Source organism: Macrotis lagotis, chromosome 7, assembly GCF_037893015.1.
Source record: "Macrotis lagotis isolate mMagLag1 chromosome 7, bilby.v1.9.chrom.fasta, whole genome shotgun sequence".
In the NCBI taxonomy this organism is placed as follows: Eukaryota; Metazoa; Chordata; class Mammalia; order Peramelemorphia; family Peramelidae; genus Macrotis; species Macrotis lagotis.
Genome location: NC_133664.1, coordinates 67,667,312 through 67,687,731, shown reverse-complemented (window position 1 = coordinate 67,687,731; position 20,420 = coordinate 67,667,312). Strand labels below are relative to the sequence as shown.

General features: G+C 41.9%; 1 protein-coding gene and 1 pseudogene across 3 annotated transcripts in view; one reads left to right on the top strand and one right to left on the bottom strand.

The window, feature by feature from the left end:
• WAC (WW domain containing adaptor with coiled-coil) overlaps positions 1-3,095 on the bottom strand; it is a 117,295-nt gene extending 114,200 nt beyond the window's left edge. Inside the window, exons 1-3 of one of the 3 annotated variants that reach the window (XM_074193057.1) lie at positions 2,979-3,095; positions 2,719-2,755; positions 828-1,023 (exon numbers count right to left, since the gene is read on the bottom strand). In XM_074193057.1, the coding sequence (XP_074049158.1) occupies positions 828-1,023; positions 2,719-2,755; positions 2,979-3,019 (274 nt within the window). In that variant the 5' untranslated portion in view covers positions 3,020-3,095. The remainder of the gene's footprint in view (positions 1-827; positions 1,024-2,718; positions 2,756-2,978) is intronic. The other 2 variants (XM_074193058.1, XM_074193056.1) reach the window with 2 other exon arrangements.
• Positions 3,096-8,620: 5,525 nt separating this feature from the next.
• On the top strand, positions 8,621-19,421 carry LOC141492605 (peroxiredoxin-2 pseudogene; annotated as a pseudogene).
• Positions 19,422-20,420: the final 999 nt, after the last annotated feature.

Sequence of the window (20,420 nt, the reverse complement as noted above, 5' to 3'; positions counted from 1 at the left end):
CAGAGTGCTTTAAGTACTTTAACTGAAATTTTAAGAAAATTAAGATTGGAAATAAGAATTCAGCTGAGTGACAATAATAGAAGTATTCTGAACCATCCAAACTAAGCAAAATCTCTGATGGAAAATTGTTAAATAGTATACTATATCAAAACTTCAACATTACTTAAAGCTGTACAACAGGTCAAGTGAGCAAGTATGGAGAATGTGGCCATTCATTAAAATGCAAAATTATTTCCATAAAAATTCCATTATCCATAAGGGAAAAAATATGAAAATATTTCTAAGGTCCATAAGAAAATAGAAATTAAGGCTGGGAAATGTTTTCAGCATTACACATCTTTTATGTTTGTCATAAATATCTAACATTGAGTTTTAATTACCTCTGAGGATTTATAAAAGTTATCAGAAAGATAGAAACACTTAAATGTGTTTAAATGAGCAAAATTTTTAAAAAAACCAATCTAATTCAAATTATTTTATTGCTTCTTTAAAAAAAGATGAAAAAATTGGTTCTCTATATTTGCCTGATTCCAAAATAATGATGGTTCTTTTCTGTATACACTCATTATGTCAATTTCTAACTTCTCATGTTCCAAATAATGATACTGTTGTATAATCATTATTTCTTCTTGAGGAATCTAATAGATTTCAATTTCTAATGTACATCTTGTTTCCAAATAAAGGATCAAAATATTCTGACAAAATATAAACAATGATGAGATGAAGTGGCAGAGTTCACCAGCAATAACATAAAATTCAAAGATTGATTTTGATTGAATATATGGGAAAAACTTCAATAGGCATAAAAATTTTATAGAACTACTTACCACCATCCCTCTCTCTAACTCTGTGAGTATGCACGTTTTTTGCTTTACTGTGACCTGTGCTGTCACTATATTTGTTTTCAGGACTATCAGATCGTCGTAACATTTTATTTGGTGGTGAAGGATCTGTGGTGTCTCGCATCTTTTCATGTCGGTGATCACCACTACTGGGGTGACTCTTTGATGAATATTTAAGAGCCTGAAAAATATCACACAAAGAAAAACACAGAACTTTAAGGTGGCCCCTTAACTATTACAACTAATATGAAATCTCTTTTAAGTTCCATGACTTTCTATCAACAAACTTTAGTGTTAGTCAAATATGATTCAAGAACTCAAAGTATTTAGAGTTATGATTTGAAAATATATATATATACATATATACATACATAAAAGTCATTCCATAGAATATTTTAGAATAGTTTAAAAGATCTTGGGGTAGAATTCCTTATTAACATGGGGGGGGGCAGCTAGGTGGTACAGTGGATAGAGCACTGGCCTTGGAGTCAGGAGTACCTAAGTTCAAATCTGGCCTCAGAAACTTAATAATTACCTAGCTATGTGGCCCTGGGCAAGCCACTTAACCCCATTGCCTTGTAAAAACTAAAAAACAAAAAAAAAACAACAAAAAAAAACATTTTGGGGAAGGATGAGGTAGGGAGAATGACTTTATACTATTATAGAGTGAAGAGCCACAACTGACTCAAAGATCATATGTCCCACTACTTCATTTTAGAAATGAGGAAACAAAATTTAACTGTGATTCCTTGTCTACATTCCCCAAATGAACTGGACATTTTGGCATCCGTTTAACTCGTCATTACCCACCCAGGAGAAATCAATAGTTGAGTGCTAGGTCATCCATTTCTGCCCTAAAATTTTGTACATGTATTCAAATAGACGTTAATGGATTTCCTTGAAGTCCTTTAACTATAAGACCATCTTTTTACATTAAAAAAAAAGGCATGTGAATAAATAATAACTCTGGTATCCCATGTTTTTAAATACTTCATTGTAAACTAAGTGACCCTTAAGGCCCCTTTCTATCTCGGGGATCCTAAACTAAGTGACCCTTAAGGCCCCTTTCTATCTCGGAGATCCTAAACTAAGTGACCCTTAAGGCCCCTTTCTATCTCTGGGCTCCTAAACTAAGTGACCCTTAAGGCCCCTTTCTATCTCTGGGATCCTAAACTAAGTGACCCTTAAGGGCCCCTTTCTATCTCGGAGATCCTAAACTAAATGACCCTTAAGGGCCCCTTTCTACCTCTGGGATCCTATGTCGCTAGATTTTTCAATTCTAAAGGTAGCTTAAAATGCAAAAGATCAGGTCGAGAAAGTACTGCCGGTGTGGTAACAGAATCCGACACCTCCTCCTCACAGAATGAAGCGGGGTCTACCAGACCACGGCATCAAGGCGGGCACGGAAACAAACTGTGAGCCCTTCCAGCGACCAGACTGCGCTGTTCCGTGCGGGGGCTGCGGGGGCTGCGGCGGGGCAAGGCCTGGGCTGTCCCATTTGGGCCTCCCCAAGGGCCCCTTTGACAGCTGTCATCCGTTTCTGATGGCTTTGGGAGAGCCCTCGGGGGAACGTGCGGGCCGGGCCGGCGGCGCGGGGCCCCGGGCTTCCCGGCGGGGCGCCCCCTCCCCGCGGGGCCCGCTCTCGCGACCGAGGCAACAGCTCGCGGCCCTGTTTTCCCTTTTTTCCCCCCCCGTGTGCTAAGTGAGTGCGGGGCACATCCGGAATGGCGGCCCCGAGGCGGGCGCGGGGGCCCGGGCTGCCCCGCGGGGCCTGCGCCGCGGCTGAAGCCTGCGCTCGAGTAGCAGCGCCCGGCCCGGCCCGGCCCTCCCTCCTCCCGGGCCCCGCCGCGGCCCCTCCCCGCGGCTCGGCTGGTACCTGGTAGGGCTGCGCGTCCCCCCTCCGGTCGTGACAGCTGAAAAACAGGAAGAGACAGCGCCGTTAGCGCCGCGGGCCGCGCCGCGCCGCCCCCCGCCCGCCCGGCGGCCGCCCCGGCGGCCCGGCCCGCCCCCACCGCCCCGCGGCGGCCCGGCCCGGAGCGGGGCTCACAACAAACATGGCGGCCGGGCCCGAGCGCGCCGAGCAGGAACGGCCCCCCCGCGCCCCGCCGACGCCACATAGAGAGAGAGAGGATTTACCCATCACTGAGTCTCTGCTGTTTCCTCGCATACATTACCATCAATGCCCGGCCTGTGTGTGTGTCGGGAGCGGGCAGGGGGCCGCGGCGGCGGCAGGCGGGAGGCGGGCGGCGGCGGCGGCGGCGGCCGGCGCCCCTCGGCGGGTCTCAGCGCCGCTCCGTTACTGGCGCCGGCGCTCTCGGGCCATGGCCCGCCCCGGCACCGCGCACACGCTCGCTCCGGCCGCCCGCCCGCCCGCTCCGTGCGCCCCTCGCCCGCCCGCCCGCCCGCTCTGGCCGGGGACGGCGGCGCCAACTACGCCGCGGCAGCGGCGACCCGGGGGGAGGGGGGAGAAAGAAGACGCGGCCGGCTCGGGCCCGCGGAGAGCGACGGCTTCCTCCGCCTCCTGCCCGGCTCCTGCTCCTCCTCCTCCGCCGCCCCCCTCCTCCTCTTCCTCCTCCTCCTCCTCCTCCTCCTCCTCCTCCCCCCGCCGTCGCCGTCGCCGCCGCCGCCGCCTCCTCCTCCCGCCGCCGCCGCCGCCGCCGCCGCCGCTGGTGGTGCCGCCGCCGCCGCCGCCGCCGCCGCTCCTCCAACTACATCCGGGCAACTCGGACGCCGCCGCCTTCGGAAAACATCGGCAGTTTCCGCCTTCCGCCCCTCCCCCGCTCCGAGCGCCGCCGACCTCGGGCCGCTTCCGGCCTTCCTCTTCGCGACCCGTCGGCTCCTTCCGCTTCCGCCGCTCCCTCCCCACGCGGACGTACGCTGCGTGTGCGCTTCCTCCTTCCTCCTCGCCGTCCCCTCCCCCCGCGCCCGAAGGAAGCCCGAGGCGCTCGGGCGGGCCCGGCTCGGCCCCTCCCGCCCTCCCCCCGACCCTAGCGGGCGGCGCCGCGGGAGAAGCGCCGCCGGGAGCCTGCAGGAAGGGGAGCCTCGAGGCCTAGGCAGGTAAACGCGGCCCCAGGAAGGCGGGGAGCCCCGCCGCACGCTGCCCGCTCCCCTCCGACCCCAACGGCCCTCTTTGCCGCCTTTTATTCCACGTTGCTTTTGAGGAAAAAAAAAAAACCAGGGGCGGCGAGTGGCGCAGTGCGTAGAGCACGGGCCCCGGGTCCGGAGGGCCTGGGTGCAAATCCGGCCCCGGACGCTTCGTAGTGACCGGCCGGGCGGCCTTGGGCCCGCCGCTCCGCCCCACCGCCTTGCAAAAACCGAAATAAACAAATAAAAAATGCAGTTTGAAGCTGAGTGTGTGAATGAGGCGCCCTGGGGCCCGGGGGCTCTCGAGAGGCACAGAGTGGGGGAGGGTCGTCCGCGTCTGCCGAGAGCATCCAGAAAGTGGTCTGTTAGGCAGGTCTGCGGGGCAAGACTCGGGGGCCCCGCAACAAAGTGGGAAAGCGGGCACGAGAGGCCCCCCAGACACCCAGGCAGTAATCAGCTCTGAGGCTTGCCCGGGCGGTGGGTGCTTCTGTAACCTTCCTAACTGGGGAAACTGAGGCACTTAGCCACGAAATGACTCGTCCAAGATCGCACAGCATGCATTTGTACTCCATAGGAGTCAGTAAAAAAAAAAAAGATCACCATAAATTGCTTTGTGGAAGGTTAATCTCAGCTTCCTACAATTAGTCTTTCTATTTCAGTCTTCATTTCTCTACTTTACCTAGTCCCAACTAGGCTCTGGGAATCCCTCACCAGGCTGGGGAATGAAAAAAAATAAAACTTCAAAAGCTTACTGAAGTGGAAAGTATCCGAATTCCACTTGAGCTTCTGACCTGGATTTGCTGCGTGATCATCAACCTCTGAACCTCAGTTTCCTCTTCTTATAGATGAGGATAACCCCTGTTCCTACCGCCAAGAGTTGTGAGGCTAAAATGTAAGTTATCATGCAAGATAATGTGATATCCATACAGCATTATAGAAGTGTAATTTGCACGACACAGTATTGGTGGAATTTCCTTTTACAGCAATTCTTCTGTATAAAGAGAGCCTGTTGTCTATTCGAGATTACCATGAGCAGTTTTTATATTTAATCACTTTAAAAACAGTGCTTATTTTTCTCCAAAAGAAAAAAAAGCCCCTTGTTTTCACTTATTTACCTTTTGGAATGGAAAGGAAAAGCATTCCTTGTGCTAATAAGCACTTTGCAAATATCTCATCACTTTCTTACTTTCCCATTTTACCAATGAGCTCCATCCAGTCTTCATCTCCACCGCAGTGCTCCCTAGCGATGATCCCAGCTCCTAGGGAGCTCATTCAGTTAAAGGGAGACCACATGCACGTTGAGGAGGGTACAGGTTTGTGGCAGCTGCAGATCCTAAGACTTAGACTCTGAATGATAATAAGGATCTGACCAGCAAAACAGCAGAAGCCTGGGGAGGAGCAGCAGCAAAGTGCTACTTTTTAGCAAAACAGCTTAAAATCCTCTAATGCAAAGAGTACCGGATTTGAGGGCAGTTCTGCTTGGATTGACGCTGTCTACTTCCTACTTACTGAGTGACCCCAGGAAAAATGATGAGACTTCTCTAAGCCTTTTTCTTAATCTATAAAATAGACTATTCCCTTGCATGGGTCAGTTTAAGATTAGGCAATTCATACCCACCTTCCCTCCCACCCCAATTTCAACAGGTAACCTAACTGTTCTATTTTTCTGGGAAAATTGAGGCCATCTGATGAAAACTTCCTCCTGCATTTCTTGCAATTTTTTCCCACTTTATTCAGGTCACAAAAGAGATATATATATCCCTGTTTTTCACTAAAGCTAATCTTTTTAAATTGTAAAGTCCATTCCCTTTAGCTACCTCCAGCATCATAAACACCTAATGATCATGTTCATATACATTTTAGAACTCCCCAAAAAATTATCCATGAAACTGCAAATCTCTTATGTCCTGCTGGCTTTTATTTAAATATATAATAAATTCCATCACAACTTCCAAAGTTTCACTTTTCTGTGGTCCTGGTCTTCTGTTCTCCTGTGAGTTTGTGGGGTTTTCTCCCCCAAGTGCTTTTTAATGACTTTGGTGGGGGTGGGCCATAACACTGTACCAACAGTCCTTTCTGTCTTAACACATGCATAGTTAAGCAAAATAGTCAGTTTGACCATATCCAAAGTTGTGCCATTCTGCATCTTGAGTCTGTCAAAAAATGGATTAGCATACTTCCATCATAGTCCTCTATCATTGCATTGATCAGACTTCAAAGTTGTTTGGTTTTGCTTTGTTGTTATTCTCTTTTTTTTCTGGTTTCTACAAATATGCAACTAAAAAACACCTTTCCTTTTCTATTCCAACCCATCTTTTCCCCTTAAATTTCTTAGAAAAATTTTCTCCCAGTTGTCACTCTGCTCCTTGTAATCTGGTTTCTAACCCCACTACCCTAAATAAAGCTACTTTCTGAAAAGGTTGCCAGTGACTTGCTATTCAACTAAGTCAGTAGCCTTTTTTCTATCCTTGGGATTCTTCATTTCAATACCACTTTTGAAATGTTAAAATCCTTTCACTCATTCACATATCACCTGTATGCTTTGCTAAGACCTGGACACTATATTAAAAGCAAAATGATCCCTGCCATCAAGGAGCTTGCCTTGCCTGGACCCAGACTTCTGCATGCCTTTGCCACTTATGTGCCCTTCTTCCAGAATTGTATTCCCTTACTTAAAATGTAAGAAGTTCTGGAGCTGCCTTTCTTGCTTGCATTTATATCCCCAGCTCATGCATGACTAAGTGTTTGGCAGATACCACTTACAGATTCTTCTTTTATCTTCTCAACTTCAGTGACCCAACATTTTCTAACTTCTCTAACTAGTCCTCTTAGTTAAGGTGCATGTTCCCAATAATTTGTCTTTGGCTCTCTCTTCTACTTCTATGGACACTCTCTTCCTTGCCAATGGTGGTGGTGGGGGGGTAAGTGACTCACCCAAGGTCACATAGCTTGGTGTCAGGACAGATCTGAATGATCCTCTAGACACTGCCCCACCTAGCTGCCTCCCTTCCCTATCCCCCTTTGACTTAAAGTAAATATCTCTCAAATCAACATTTCCAGGCCTGACCTACATTCTGGAGCTCCACACTCACTGGATCTAATCCAGTTAGCCAGTCAGCATCTCTAGGGAGGCAACAATCATCTTTCTACATAAACCTACTCCACTTTGTGACTTCACTGTTTGTCAGTAGAGCTACTCTTGTCCCCTCATATTCAGGCACCCAGTAAGTCCTGGTTCTACCCCACATAGCATCTCCTATCTACTTGCTCCTCTTTATTTCCACTTCCCCATTCCAGTTATGTCATTTCTTTGCTGAGTCTGTCACTTTGCAAGTAAAAATCATTACTTTTGTCTGACATCTGAACTCAATATGCTTACATGTTTGCCCCACCCCAGTACTCTACTGCCTCTGCTTTTGCTCAGATTAATTATCTGGGAATATCTTCTCTCTCTCTCTCTTTCTCTCTCTTTCTCTCTCTCTCTCTCTCTTGAATCTCAACTCTGCTTTTAAGATGCAAGCTAAACCTCTGAAGCCTCCCAATTTTTACTCTTCTCCAATAAAATCTCTTGTGGATCTCATAGCACTTAATTTTTCAACTGTCTGACATACTGTGTCATCTCATTTTTAAAAGGTGTTTGTGTATATTAAAAAAACCTTTCATGAATGCGGAAACTTAAGTAAATTTACTTCACATCCATCTAGATCTCCCCTCAACCATCTTGCCATCCTGACCATAGCCCACTTCTTGAGGGAGAAGCTCTCTACCATGGACCAAGGCATTGCACTTTCTACCTCTTCTGAGCTCAGGAATAAACTTAGTCCTCTCATTCTATTCTGTCTGGATCCTCAGGGATCCCTCCTTCCCATCCTTGTGAGCTCTACTTAGAGGGAGCTGGTGATCCAGCCCCCCTCCCCGGCTGCAGTGAGGAAAAGATGAGATAAGCCTTGTGTGGCCCTGTGGATGCTAGCTCTTAGTGCTTTTGAATAAATAAGCATAAGTACTCCTTTCATTCTGTTTTATATCTTCTCCCAGACCTCTGAGAACTAGCATATATCAAGGACCTGTGTACTCTGCCTTGGGCATCATCCCTGTCCTTAAGCAGCTTGATGTGGACTAATAGACACTGTTTGCTGGCACTCCCAGATATCCTGTCATCCAATCAGTATGATCTGCCTTTGCTGCTGGGATGATGCCCCGGTATTCAATTGTTGCCATCAGCTTTAAAGAAAAGCAATAGCAGGCAAGGTTTCACTAATTAGCCAGCTGCTTATTCACTTCATTGTCACTTTTGCTATCAAAGTATATGAAGAGAATGTGGAACAAAGTCAAGAAGACATGGGTTCAAATTGTACCTCAGACACTTAAGACACTGGGACCTATGACAAGGTACTTAATCCCTCAGTCTCAGTTTCTTCATCTTTAAAAAAGGGTTAATAATTGTAATACCTTTCAGGGTTGTTGGAAGACATCAGATGATATAAGCAAAGGATAAAACAAAGCATGATAGAAACCAATGACTACAAATTTTAAGTTTTAGTTAGATATTTTCAATTTACCAGTAAAACAAATATGAAATTTTATGCAACTAAATCTTCAGTTTGGTTTTAGAAATTTTTCTGCATGTTTGCAAGTTTCTCTTGAAAAGCAGTTTTTTTCTATTTTTAAAGAATATTCATTTTGAAAATAAAAAACTTAACCTATTTGAGTAAGTAGTATCTTACTGAATCATTTGTGTGTATATTGCTCTTTCATAATTAACTGTACTTTAAAATATAATAAACCATTCCACATTGGCTTAAATCAAATGTCCCAACAGCAGTGTTCTGCCTAAGCTGCCCACGTGGGCAAGACAAAAATATGCCTCCTGATACAACTCATATTTATCTGCTCAGTTGAAGGTTAACAGGGTGGATCCTAGACAATATTATCAAGTTCATGATGTTTTTATTTATTATTACCCTCTTCAGAAATTTCCTCTTACTATTTTTCTGCTTCCTCCCTAACTACCTTGTACTTAGTTGTATTGTCTTTATTCTGTATATATACCTATAAATGTACTTGTGTCTGGCTAAGAGTGTGAACTCTTTGTGAGTAGGAACAGATTCATTCTTTGAATGAAGTATAAACACTTTCTCCCTGATTATGAAAAGAAATTTTAGATCATTTGTTTTCATTTATACTGTAAAGTGAATGAATTTTCATTTACCTTTTTCCTTAATCGAGTATTTCCATTTTAAGCCCTTTGGATTATTGGATGAAAGCCTTTGTTCATTGTTAATAGCATTTCAGGAAACAGGAAGCAAGGTTGAAAAAAGACTTGGGGAAAGAGGCCCCTGTAGTCATACTAGTTCTATTTATAAAGTAGGCCCACCAGGTAAAGCTAATTTTGTCATTTTGTAAGTGGGACATGGGTTGCAGTGAGAGTGACGAGAAGGGATACAGTAGATCTGAAGAAGACTCCATTCTCCCCCACCCATCCCAGGAGACCCTTTACTTCTTAAGGGAAAAATGGTCCAAGGGCTATTCTTGACTATAGCTGTTTAGAGGCTTATTTCTTAGAGCATTTGGAAGTGGAGAAAAATATGTTCCATTATCACTGATTTCATTCCAGTCCTGGAGCCATGTCTCCCCTAACGTAGGTTTACTTCCAAATACTTCATGCCTAACCACAGTAATGACCATACTTTACACCCAAAATAACTAAACATTATTTGACATTTTAGATTCTGTTTTATATTGTAACACATGCCCCATTTTCTGACATTCCAAAATCCATCACTATTCCTTTTAATCTCTGCTTCAAAATTTGTGACAAACAAATGTTCTTTTTGTGAATAGTTCTCCTAAATAGTAGTATTACTAACTAGGTACACATTGGATAGATCTGAATTCAAATTTGGCCTCAGACTTTGGGCAAGTCACTTAGCCCTTTTTTGCTTCAGTTTGCTCATCTGTAAAATAAACTAGAGAAGTAATAACTATTAGTTTATAAAGAATGCAGGTTCTGTGTTTAATGATAGCATCTCAATGTTTTGCCTTCCAGTGTATCAGACATTTTCCCACTACTCACTCAAAATCAAAAAAATCAGATTATTATCTATTAAGCACTCCTCTCTAGGAAATTAAATTCTGTATAGAAATAGGACAAAAACAAAGTAACTGAATTGAGAATGCTCTGTCCCCATGTGGGCCAATCTTGGTTTGCACCATCCTGACAGTCACCGCTTCCCTTCTTTCAAAAGTTGTCAGATTCAACTTGTTCAAACTTCATTACTAAGACTTCTAGGGCACCCTATGAAGTAAATTGTTTTTCATATACATGTTACAGCACTTAAAGGATTGAGAAAAATTGAATAAATGACTTGGTGTCACAACTCCAAAAGTTTAGATACTCTTCATAAATAGTCTACCTCACTAGGGGGTTGAAATCTTTGGTTTTTCTAACTGAATCATTCATCCTGTGCTAAAGACTTGTGGCAATCACAGGAGTGTGTTTCTCTCTTAGTCATTGCTGGCAAAATTCTTGTCAGAGTTCTCCTTAATAAACAGATCTTTCACCTGGAAGATGATCACCTACCTGAGAGCCAAGGTGACTTAAGAAAGGGTAGAGGAACAGTCAGTTTGGTGTTTATTGTCCATCAACTCCAGGAGGAATGCCAGAAGCAGAATAGAGGTTGATATGCTTTTGTAGATCTGACCAAAGCCTTTGATACCATCAGTCATGGCTTATGGAAAATTGTGTTAAAATTTGGTTGCCCAAAGAAGTTCATTAGTATTGCATGTCAGCTTCATGAAGGCATGCTTGCCCAGGTTCTGGTTAGGGGGCAATGCCCTCGAGATTTCCCTTTCACCAATGGAGTGAAATAAGACTATGTCCTTGCTCCCATGCTTTTTAGCATGATCTTTTCAAGCCATGCAGGATGAACACAGCATCAAGATCAACTTACTGCATTGATGACAAATTCTTCAACTTGAAAAGGCTACAAACCAAAACCAAAGAGGAGGGAGTGTTGGTGCATGATCTTCTGTTTGCTGGTGATGGTGCATTCAATGCAGCCTCTGATGCTGAGATGCAGCAAGTATGAATGGATTCTCTGCTTGTGCTAATTTTGACCTAACAACACCAAGAAAATACTTGTGAAGCACCACACCATCTATACATGGAACCACTGGAGAAGCTTTGAACACTGATTAAGTTCTTTTCTTGGCAGTGCCCTTTCCAGGGAAGTACACATTGATAATGAGGTTAGCTTAGTTTTTGGGAGGCTCCAAAAGTGTAGGAGAGAAGAGGTATTAGACTGACCATCAAACTGAAGGTCTAGAGCTGCTGGGCTTGTTTTATGCCTGTGAAACATAGTCTACCAGCACCATGCCAGAAAACCAAATCAGGTATTACTACAGAGAGCACGACTCTGATGGACACATTATTTGAATGTCAAACATACATTTGCCAAAAAGACTTATGGAGAGCTCACAAAGGGGTCAGAAGAAGCAATCCAGGGACATTCTGAAGGTTTTTCTTAAGAACTTTGGAATTGATTGTGCAGCATGGGAAACTAGTGCAGGACTGCCCAACATGGCATGCCCTCATCAGAGGGGATTGTCCTCTATGAGTAAGGCAGAATTGAAGCAGCTCAAAGGAAACCTGAGATGTGTATAAGTTTAGAGAATCTAAAATGTTTACATGAACTATTTGTGCACGACCTGTAATTTGTCTCTAATATAGTGCTGTCATTTGGGTCATCTGATAAGAAAGGATGAGAACCAACCGTCCAGTTTAGTGTCCCATGATGGTGACCCTGACTTTTTGAAAGCAGTATCTAAAGTAATGGTAGGTCCTAGCAAAATAGAGCAATTTCACAAGTATGAGCCTGGTAAGAGCGTATGTTTTTCCTTTTTGACATTTAAATTGTATTTTTTCTCAATTACATATGAAGAATTTTAGCAATCTTTTTTTTAAATACTGAGCTCCAAATTCTCTCTTCCCAACTTGAGAAGACAATTTTATATAGTTTATACATGTGCAATCTTGCAAAACATTTTCAGATTAGTCATGATGTAGAAAAAACAAAAAATAGCAATAAAGTTTTAAAAAATATGCTTCAGATACTACTTTTAGTTTCCCAACTGCTGCTGTTGCAATCTGGGAGCATGTGCTGCCTGTCTTTGCAAGCTTGGAGCCCACCCTCCTTGCAGTCATGTCCTCTGGAAATGCTCAACATTGGGAAACTGGCCCCTGACTTCCATACCACTGCTGTGGTAGATGGGGCTTTCAAGGAGGTGAAGCTATCAGATTATAAAGGAAAGGATCTGGTCATATTTTTCTGTCCGCTGGACTTCACCTTTGTATGCCCTACAGAGATCGTTACCTTCAGTGATAGGGTCTCTGATTTCTGTCAGCTTGGCTGCGACGTCCTTGGTGTGTCTGTGGATTCCCAGTTCACTCATCTGAACTGGATCAGTACCCCTCAAAAAGATGGTGGCCTGGGTCCTTTGAAAATCCCTCTGCTGGCAGATGTAACCAGAAACTTAGCTTGAGATTAAGGGGTGTTGAAGGAGGGTGAAGGCATTGCCTACAGGGGCCTCTTTAGCATTGATGCTGTGGGCCCTGTCCACCAAATCACTGTCAGTGACATGCCTGTGGGACACTGAGGATGAGGATTTTTGGCTAGTGCAAGCATTCCAGTTCACAGATGAGCATAGAGAAGTATGCCCAGCAGGCTGGAAGCCTTGAGGAAAAACTATCAAGCCCAATGTGGAAGACAGCAAGGGATATTTCTCTAAGAACTAGGAAAGCAATGTTGCTGTTTTCTTTGCTCTGGTGGCAAATATTAATATGGTGAAGGAGGCTTCTGCCCTTTCTGGGTAGTGGCCCTTGCCCCATGTTCCCTCTTAATCTCTTTTTCCCCCCTTATGTAGGTGACAGGTATGGGAGGCAAGATGGGACCTATGTCTAATAAAACCTTAGAGAAAATCAAACAAAAAATTATGCTTCAAGATGCATTTAGATTCCGTTTCTCTCTGAGGGTAGAGAACATTTTTCATCTTAAGTCCTTGGGAATTATTTTGGATCGTTGTATTAGTGAAAATAGTGAAGTTATTCACAGTTGATCATCATACATTATTACTGTTATTCTTGGCCTAAAGTCACACAGTCAGACCCATAGCCTTGGATTCCATATTCAGTGCTCTTCCCTGTTATATACAACCTTCATTAGGTGATTTTGTTTTTGGCAAAAACAACTCATCGAAGGTGATCTATAAGCTTGTGTAGGATTGTGATGTGGTTTCATAGTGCTAAGAAAAATATTTCCCTCCCTGTCCCCTATGTATGTATTGTATATATTATCTAGATTAAAATTTTTTTAGTGCCATTCAAAAAAAAAACTTTATTTGGAACTATGCCCAAAGAAATAAAACTGTATTCCCTTTGATCCAGCAATACCACTACTAGGTCTATATCCCAAGAAGATCATAAAAAAAGGGGGGAAGATCCACATATAGCAGCTCCCTTTTTGTAGTGGCAAAGAATTGGAAACTGAGGGAATGCCCATCAATTGGAGAATGGCTGAACAAATCGTGGTATGAATGTGATTGAGTACTATTGTTTCACAGGAAAAGAGGGGGGTGGATTTAAGAAAAGCCTGCAAAGGCTTGCATAAACTGATACTGAGTAAAGGGAGCAGAACCAGGAGAACCTTAATAATAACATTGTGAAATGATCATTTATGATGGATTTAACTTCTCTCAGCAGTTCAATGATCAAGGACAATTTTTAAGGCCTTTTAATGGAAAATGCCATATACTTTAGAGAAGAAATGTTGTCTGAATGAAGACAGCGTATTATTTTCACTTCTTAAAAACTTTTTTTTATTTTTCTTGTGTTTTTTTCCTTTAATTCAGATTCTTCTTTTACAACATGACTAATATGGAAATATGGCAAACATGATTATTCATATATAACCTATATCAAATTACTGGCATGGTGAGGGGACAGGGTAGCAAGAGAGGTAGAAAAATGTGGAACTCAAAAACTTACAAAAAGATGAATGTTGAAAATTGCTTTGCATTGCAATTGAAAAATAAATAACATTCAAAAACTTGTTTTTTTTCTTTAGTTCAGACTACTACAGAACAACATGACTAATAATGGAAATTAGATATAATTGTACTTTTATAAGCTATAATTAGATTACTGCCATGGGGAGGGGACATCAAGGAAGGTGGTAGAAAAATGAACTCAAAAGCTCACAAAAAGATTAATGTTGAAAAGTGCCTTTGCATGTAATTGGAAAAAAAATAACATTAAAAATATTGCTGTTACTGTGAACAGTGTTGTCCTGGTTCTGCTCATTTTGCATCAATTTATGTAAGTCTTCCCAGGTTTTTCTGAAAGTATTCTACTTGCCAAAAGATTTCAGAAAAATCTCTAGAGAGAGGGAGCTAATTTGTAACTCAAAATTTTATTTTAAGTGAATGTTTAAATTGTCTATACTTGCAATTGGAAAAAATACTATTTTAAAAAATGAAGATGTCTTATTCATTATTTCTTATAGTATAATAGTATTCCATCACAATCATATACAACTTATTCAGACATTCCCCAATTGATTGGCATGCCCTCAGTTTCCAATTTTTGTCACTATAAAAGGAACTTATAAAAGGGTTTTGTATATATAGATCCTTTTCATTTGATCTCTTTGGGATGCAATACTAGTAGTATTACTGCATCAAAGGATGTATGAAGTTTTATAGCACTTTGGGCATAGTTTTAGATTGTTCTCCAAAATAGTTGTATCAGTTCACAACTCTACCAAGTATATTAGTGTCCCTGTTATTCCACATCCCCTCCAACTTTTTCAAAATTTTCCTTTTCTGTCATTAGCTAATCTAATAGGTAAGGGTGGTGCCTCAGAGTTGTTTTAATTTGCATTTCTCTAATCAGTAATAATTTAGAACTTTTTTTTCATGATAATAGCAATTTCTTCTGAAAACTGCTTCTTCATTATCCTCTGACCATTTATGAGGCTGTTTCTTTCGTCCAAAGACCAGCCTAATCTAATATCTCCCTTTTTGGTTTTTTGGGGTTTTTTTTTTTTTAGGTTTTTGCAAGGCACATGGGGTTAAGTGGCTTGCCCAAGGCCACACAGCTAGGTAATTATTAAGTGTCTGAGACTGGATTTGAACCCAGGTACTCCTGACTCCAAGGCCGGTGCTTTATCCACTGTGCCACCTAGCCACCCCTAGCCTAATATCCCTTAAGAGACTCACCAGGAAGTTATTTGAAAGTGATGAATTTTATTTTGTGAGTGCATATTTTGCCACAAAATTAGTTCACAAAATTGCTAATGGCAACTTGCTGTTAATGGAAGCAGTACCCACATTGGCCAAAGAATTTTTGAAAATATAAGCAAATTTTATAGTATAAACTTGCATACAGAAATTTTTTTTGATAACTTATTCACTTTTGGGGGGCCTTGGATCTTCATTTTTGCGATGATTACATGAAAGCAGAAATGGAGAAACCGAATGTGATTTTTCACTTCGTGCCTGAAGGGTCCTCTTGTCTTGCCTTTTACTTAGGAATGCTCCAAGTTTCTCTTTTTTGGGGCCACGTGAGAGTTTGGGGCGGACTTTTGGCCTTGGATGAAGGGTTTGCAGTGGGAGATGAAAGAGTCCCCTGCTTTGTCTGCTAAGCCTTAGAAAGATCTGTGCCTAGCCCTTTCAGGCTTTGAAGAGTGGGAACTCTTGAGTTTTATCTGAGCTGGTGGGGGAGGGGCAGTTGCCCCTGTATCCATGTAGTCCTCATAAGCACATCCTGCCCAAACTAGCCTAAGTGTAGGCTGCCTTTTTTGTGCTTCCTTATCCTGTACCAATTAATTTGCCCAGGCTTAGCCCTAGACACTCCCTTTATCATATTCATGGCTCATCAAGTTTCCTACCCCCCATCTTCAGCTTACTCCCTCCCACCTCAGTTTTTCCTCTATGGCTCATATGGAGAACTACAAAAAAAAGGGTCAAATATAGTTTCCAGTATACAGTATCAAAAGCTTATGGAACAGGTAGGTACCTCACTCCAACACACAAAAGACAAGCATTTAAATAAGGTATATGTTAATAAACCTGGATTCTAAAACAATGAGAAAATCTATCATTTTCCTAACTTTTTCAATCAATAAATAATTTTTTTTAAGTGTCTACTATAGGCCAGGCATCATTCTGGGAATTCAAAAAGAGGCAAAAGACAATCCCCCCTCAAGCTCACAAATGGACACAAGGGAAAAAAAATAGATTTATATACATGATAAATAGGAAATAAAAGATGAAAAGCACCAGTATTGAGATATTGGGAAAAGTCTCCAGCAGATGAAGGGATTTCAGCTGAGACTTAAGGGAAACCTGTAGATGAAGATAAAGGAGAGCATTCCAGGCATGGGAAATAATCTGAGAAAATATGCAAAGGCAAGATATTTAATATCTTATTCTGAAGGCCTCTGTCACAAGATCAAAGAGTATGTTGGAAAGTAAAGTGTAAACAACCGGAAAGGTAGAGAGCTAGGTTATGAAGGGCTTTGGATGCTAAACGGGATTTTGTACTTGGTCTTGGAAACTTGGAAGGAACCACTGGAGTTTAAGTAGGGGGGAGGTCGGATGGCAGGAAAATCATCTGGTGCGTAAATGGATAATGGATTGGATTTATTATTTTCAATGAAAACCAATGACATCTCAGACTGAGGTCTTGACTTGCTCCTTAATGGAATTTAAGTAAGGCACAGTTCCACAAAGTGTCACCTAAGTCTAGTGTAAGGGCAAAGGTTGACAAATGGTGATGGCTCAGGATGAAGTGGATGGCCTTGTCTTCCAAATCTGACTAAGGTGTAAGCAATTCACTAGGTCAGCTTTAAACTGCTTCATGGCCTTTGGAATAAATTGTTTTCATTCCACACCTTTCCATCAGGGTAGACATCTGCCTAACTCACTATCAGATTTGAGGCCTGTTGGTTACTCTCAATTTGGTTTAACCCTATCCCAAAGATGGCCACAGTACATGCTACGATTTCTTGGAGTCACAGGTGAAGGTGGACACCAGATATGGATGAGCATCTCTGAAAGACTCAGCAAGCCCGAACACCAAAGGTACTAGTTGTCCCCAAATACCTCATGGATCGTCTCTGAGGGCAAACCTTTAGGCTGTCATATTAATCAGGAGGCAATTTCAGTAGTCTATGCATGAGGTGACAAGGGCAGTGTCAGAGGAGAAGAGTATATTTGAGAGATGCTTCAGAGTTGAAATCAAGACTTTGGCAATAAATTGGATGGGGAGAGGGGGTGGAGCAGGGAAGGGTGAAAGTGAGAAATACTACATTGGAGGCTAAGGAATGAGGAGGAGGAAGCTGCTCTCTTTAATAATAGGGAAAACAGAAGGGTGGGTAGAGTCAAAGGAGAAAGAGAATGAGTTTTATTTTGAATCTAGTGACTAAAATCACTTTAAAAAACTTTTTTAAAAGTTTGAAATTTCTGAAAGGCAATTGAAGGTCAGTGGAGAGATTGGGGTAGGATGGGTAGATTTGAAAAATCATCAGATAGCAATGGTAAATCCATAATTCCACAAATTAAAATTTAAATTTGAAAAAAAATTTTAAATCCATAATAGCTGATGAGATCACAAAATGAAGTAGCCTACAGGGAGAAAAGGTCCCAGGACAGAACCCTGAGAGACATTTATAGTTAGATGACTGATTATTGAGGAGGATCCAGCAAAGGAGACCAAGAAGGTGCAGTTTGATAGATAGGAGGAAAATGAGGAGATAGTGGTGTCCCTAAAATCTAGAGAGAAGACAATATCAAGGATGAGAGGATGATCGATAGGGTCAAAGACTGCAGCAAGGTCAAGGAGAATGAAGATTGAGAAAAGGTCACTATATGCCAACTATAAGATTATTAACAGCTTTGGAGAGCAGGTGGAATGGTAAGGTTGGAAGCCAAATTATAAGGGATTAAGACAAAAGTGAGAGAAAAGTGGAAATGTATAGTAACCAACTTTTTCAAGGAGTTTAGCCAAAAAGCAAAAAAAGATGACAATAGCACAATGAAGGATTGAATAAGGATTTTTGTTTTCAAAATGGAGGAGACTGGCATGTTTGTAGGCAGTAGGAAATGAGCCAGTTGTCAGGGAGAAATTGAAAACAAGTGACAGAAGGGGCAATTTGTTGGAGGAGACAAGATGGAATGGGATCCTTTAAAAAAAGGATCCTTAGTAAAGAGTAAGGCTGCTTTATCATGTGAGAGGGGTTAAGCAATAGCTAAATAGTGGCTGAAGGCATATGAAGATTAGGAGATTGAGAAAAGGGAGGCACAGGGATGGGGAACAGGGAATCATGGGAAGGTTGAGAAAAGACAAAAAGGTTTGGAGGAGCAGCAGTACAGAGTGGGATAGTTTGTGGATAAGGCAGGTATAGAATAATTGACTAGCATCACCAAGTGCCCCATTGAGGTATAACATGAATTTGTAATGGACCCAGTCTGAACAATTCCATGATTTTCTCCATCTTTGTTCAGTGGCACATGGTTAGAAATGGCGCAAAGTTGAGACTTTGCAGGACATGATTAGTGAGGAGTTCCAGGGAGGATAGTGTAGAGTTGGAGGTTCAAGAGGTCAATATAACGAAAAGAGAGATGAGTTGGAAGAGAATCGAAAGGTCAAGTGATTGGTGGTCATAGTCTGCATGAAGAGTAGGAATTTGTAAAGGAAGGCGGAGGGATAGTGAAAAGTCAGTAGATTATGGTTGGCTAAGCGAATTTCAGATTTCTTGGATATGGTATATTTGTAGGTGACTACAAGATCAAGAATATGATCATCTTTGTGTGTGGCTGAGGTGGGATGGAAAAGTAGTTCATGGTTGGTGAGTAGGTTGAGGAATTGGGTGCTTTGTGTATTTGAAGGAGACACCCTCCGCAAAAGGCTTTGTTCCAATGCCCTGGATTCATTTTCAAATTAAGCTTCCCTATCAAGTTTTGGATGAAGGTACAATATCCACTCACAGACCTCAGCTTTCCTTATAGTAGCTTCTACCTGCTCAGTTTCTGACCTGGACTGATTTGCTAGATTAGTACCCAAAGGTACTGAGGCTCATCCTATTGATTTTCAGTCCTACTGCCCCTCAGAACTCCTACACTCAATCCTACAGCCTTGCCACTCCAACAGCAGGGGCTACAAGTGTGCGCCACCATACTGACCCTAGTTACTTGAAAATTATAGTAGGAGGTACACAAGTTTTGACAAGTTCTTCTCAGGTAGAGTATGGATAAATAGGATTAAGAATGAAAAAGGTAGAAGACTTTATTAGAAGTGATGGTGCTGTGCGAAAAGCTAATTAAGAGCACTTTTATAGTTTTGTAATATATTGTTATTCTGTTACTAGATTAGTATAATTCTGTCTTGAATTATATAACCATGGCTACACTATTAATCATTTCTATAAGTTTTATTTCTTAGAGCCTTGTCTATATTTTTCAAAAGTAAATAACATTAAGACTTTAATATTAAACAAAAATACCAACAACTATATACTTGCTTATGATTTACATTTAAATCAGTTCAATCATATTATGATTTAATATAAAATTATAACTATAAAATAAAATATAAAATTTTAAAATGAGTTAAAATATGATTAAATATAAAATTATCAAGGTTTGGTTTTTTCCCCCAAAGTTCCTCAGGAGGAATCTATCCATGATCATTTTTTTCATATACTGAAGTATTCATAAAAAAGTTTAGTTCCGGGGGCAGCTAGGTGGCGCAGTGGATAAAGCACTGGCCCTGGATTCAGGAGTACCTGGGTTCAAATCCAGTTTTCATAATTACCTAGCTGTGTGGCCTTGGGCAAGTCACTTAACCCCATTAGCCTTGCAAAAACCTAAAAAAAAAACAAACTTTAGTTCCCTGCCACCTATCTCCTTAAAACACTGAGAGCAGCAGTCTTCAGAAATTCCTAAATAATGATTTATAGCATAAATGATATTTCCCCTCATGAAACTGATAATCAAACGTGACCAATTCTTAATTTCAAAGTAAATGAACAAATAAAGGATATAAATGTGCACTAGCTAAGACTAAATCTAACAGTAGAAAGCTCAGACATTCTAAACCTGAGTATCAAAGGTCCTGGAGGCTTAGGGATTAGGGAGTGAGTGCCCTACTGTACACGTGGGGTGACTTCCACATACACTTAATCACCATCATCTTGGAATAACATGTCAGAAATGACTTTTTTAAAAAAAATTCTATTAAGGGGCCCAAATACCAGTTGTTTGCTGATCCCATAAACCTAAAGATAATTCCTTTTTGCCTCCCCATGCTACCTGATTCCTCACCCCCATCCCTTGAATTTGAAGGTCTTCAAGCAGAGACTAGAAGACCTCTTGTTGAGCATGCCATAGTGACATGTATAGATTGAACAAACTGACCGTCAAGAGCCCTTACCAAAT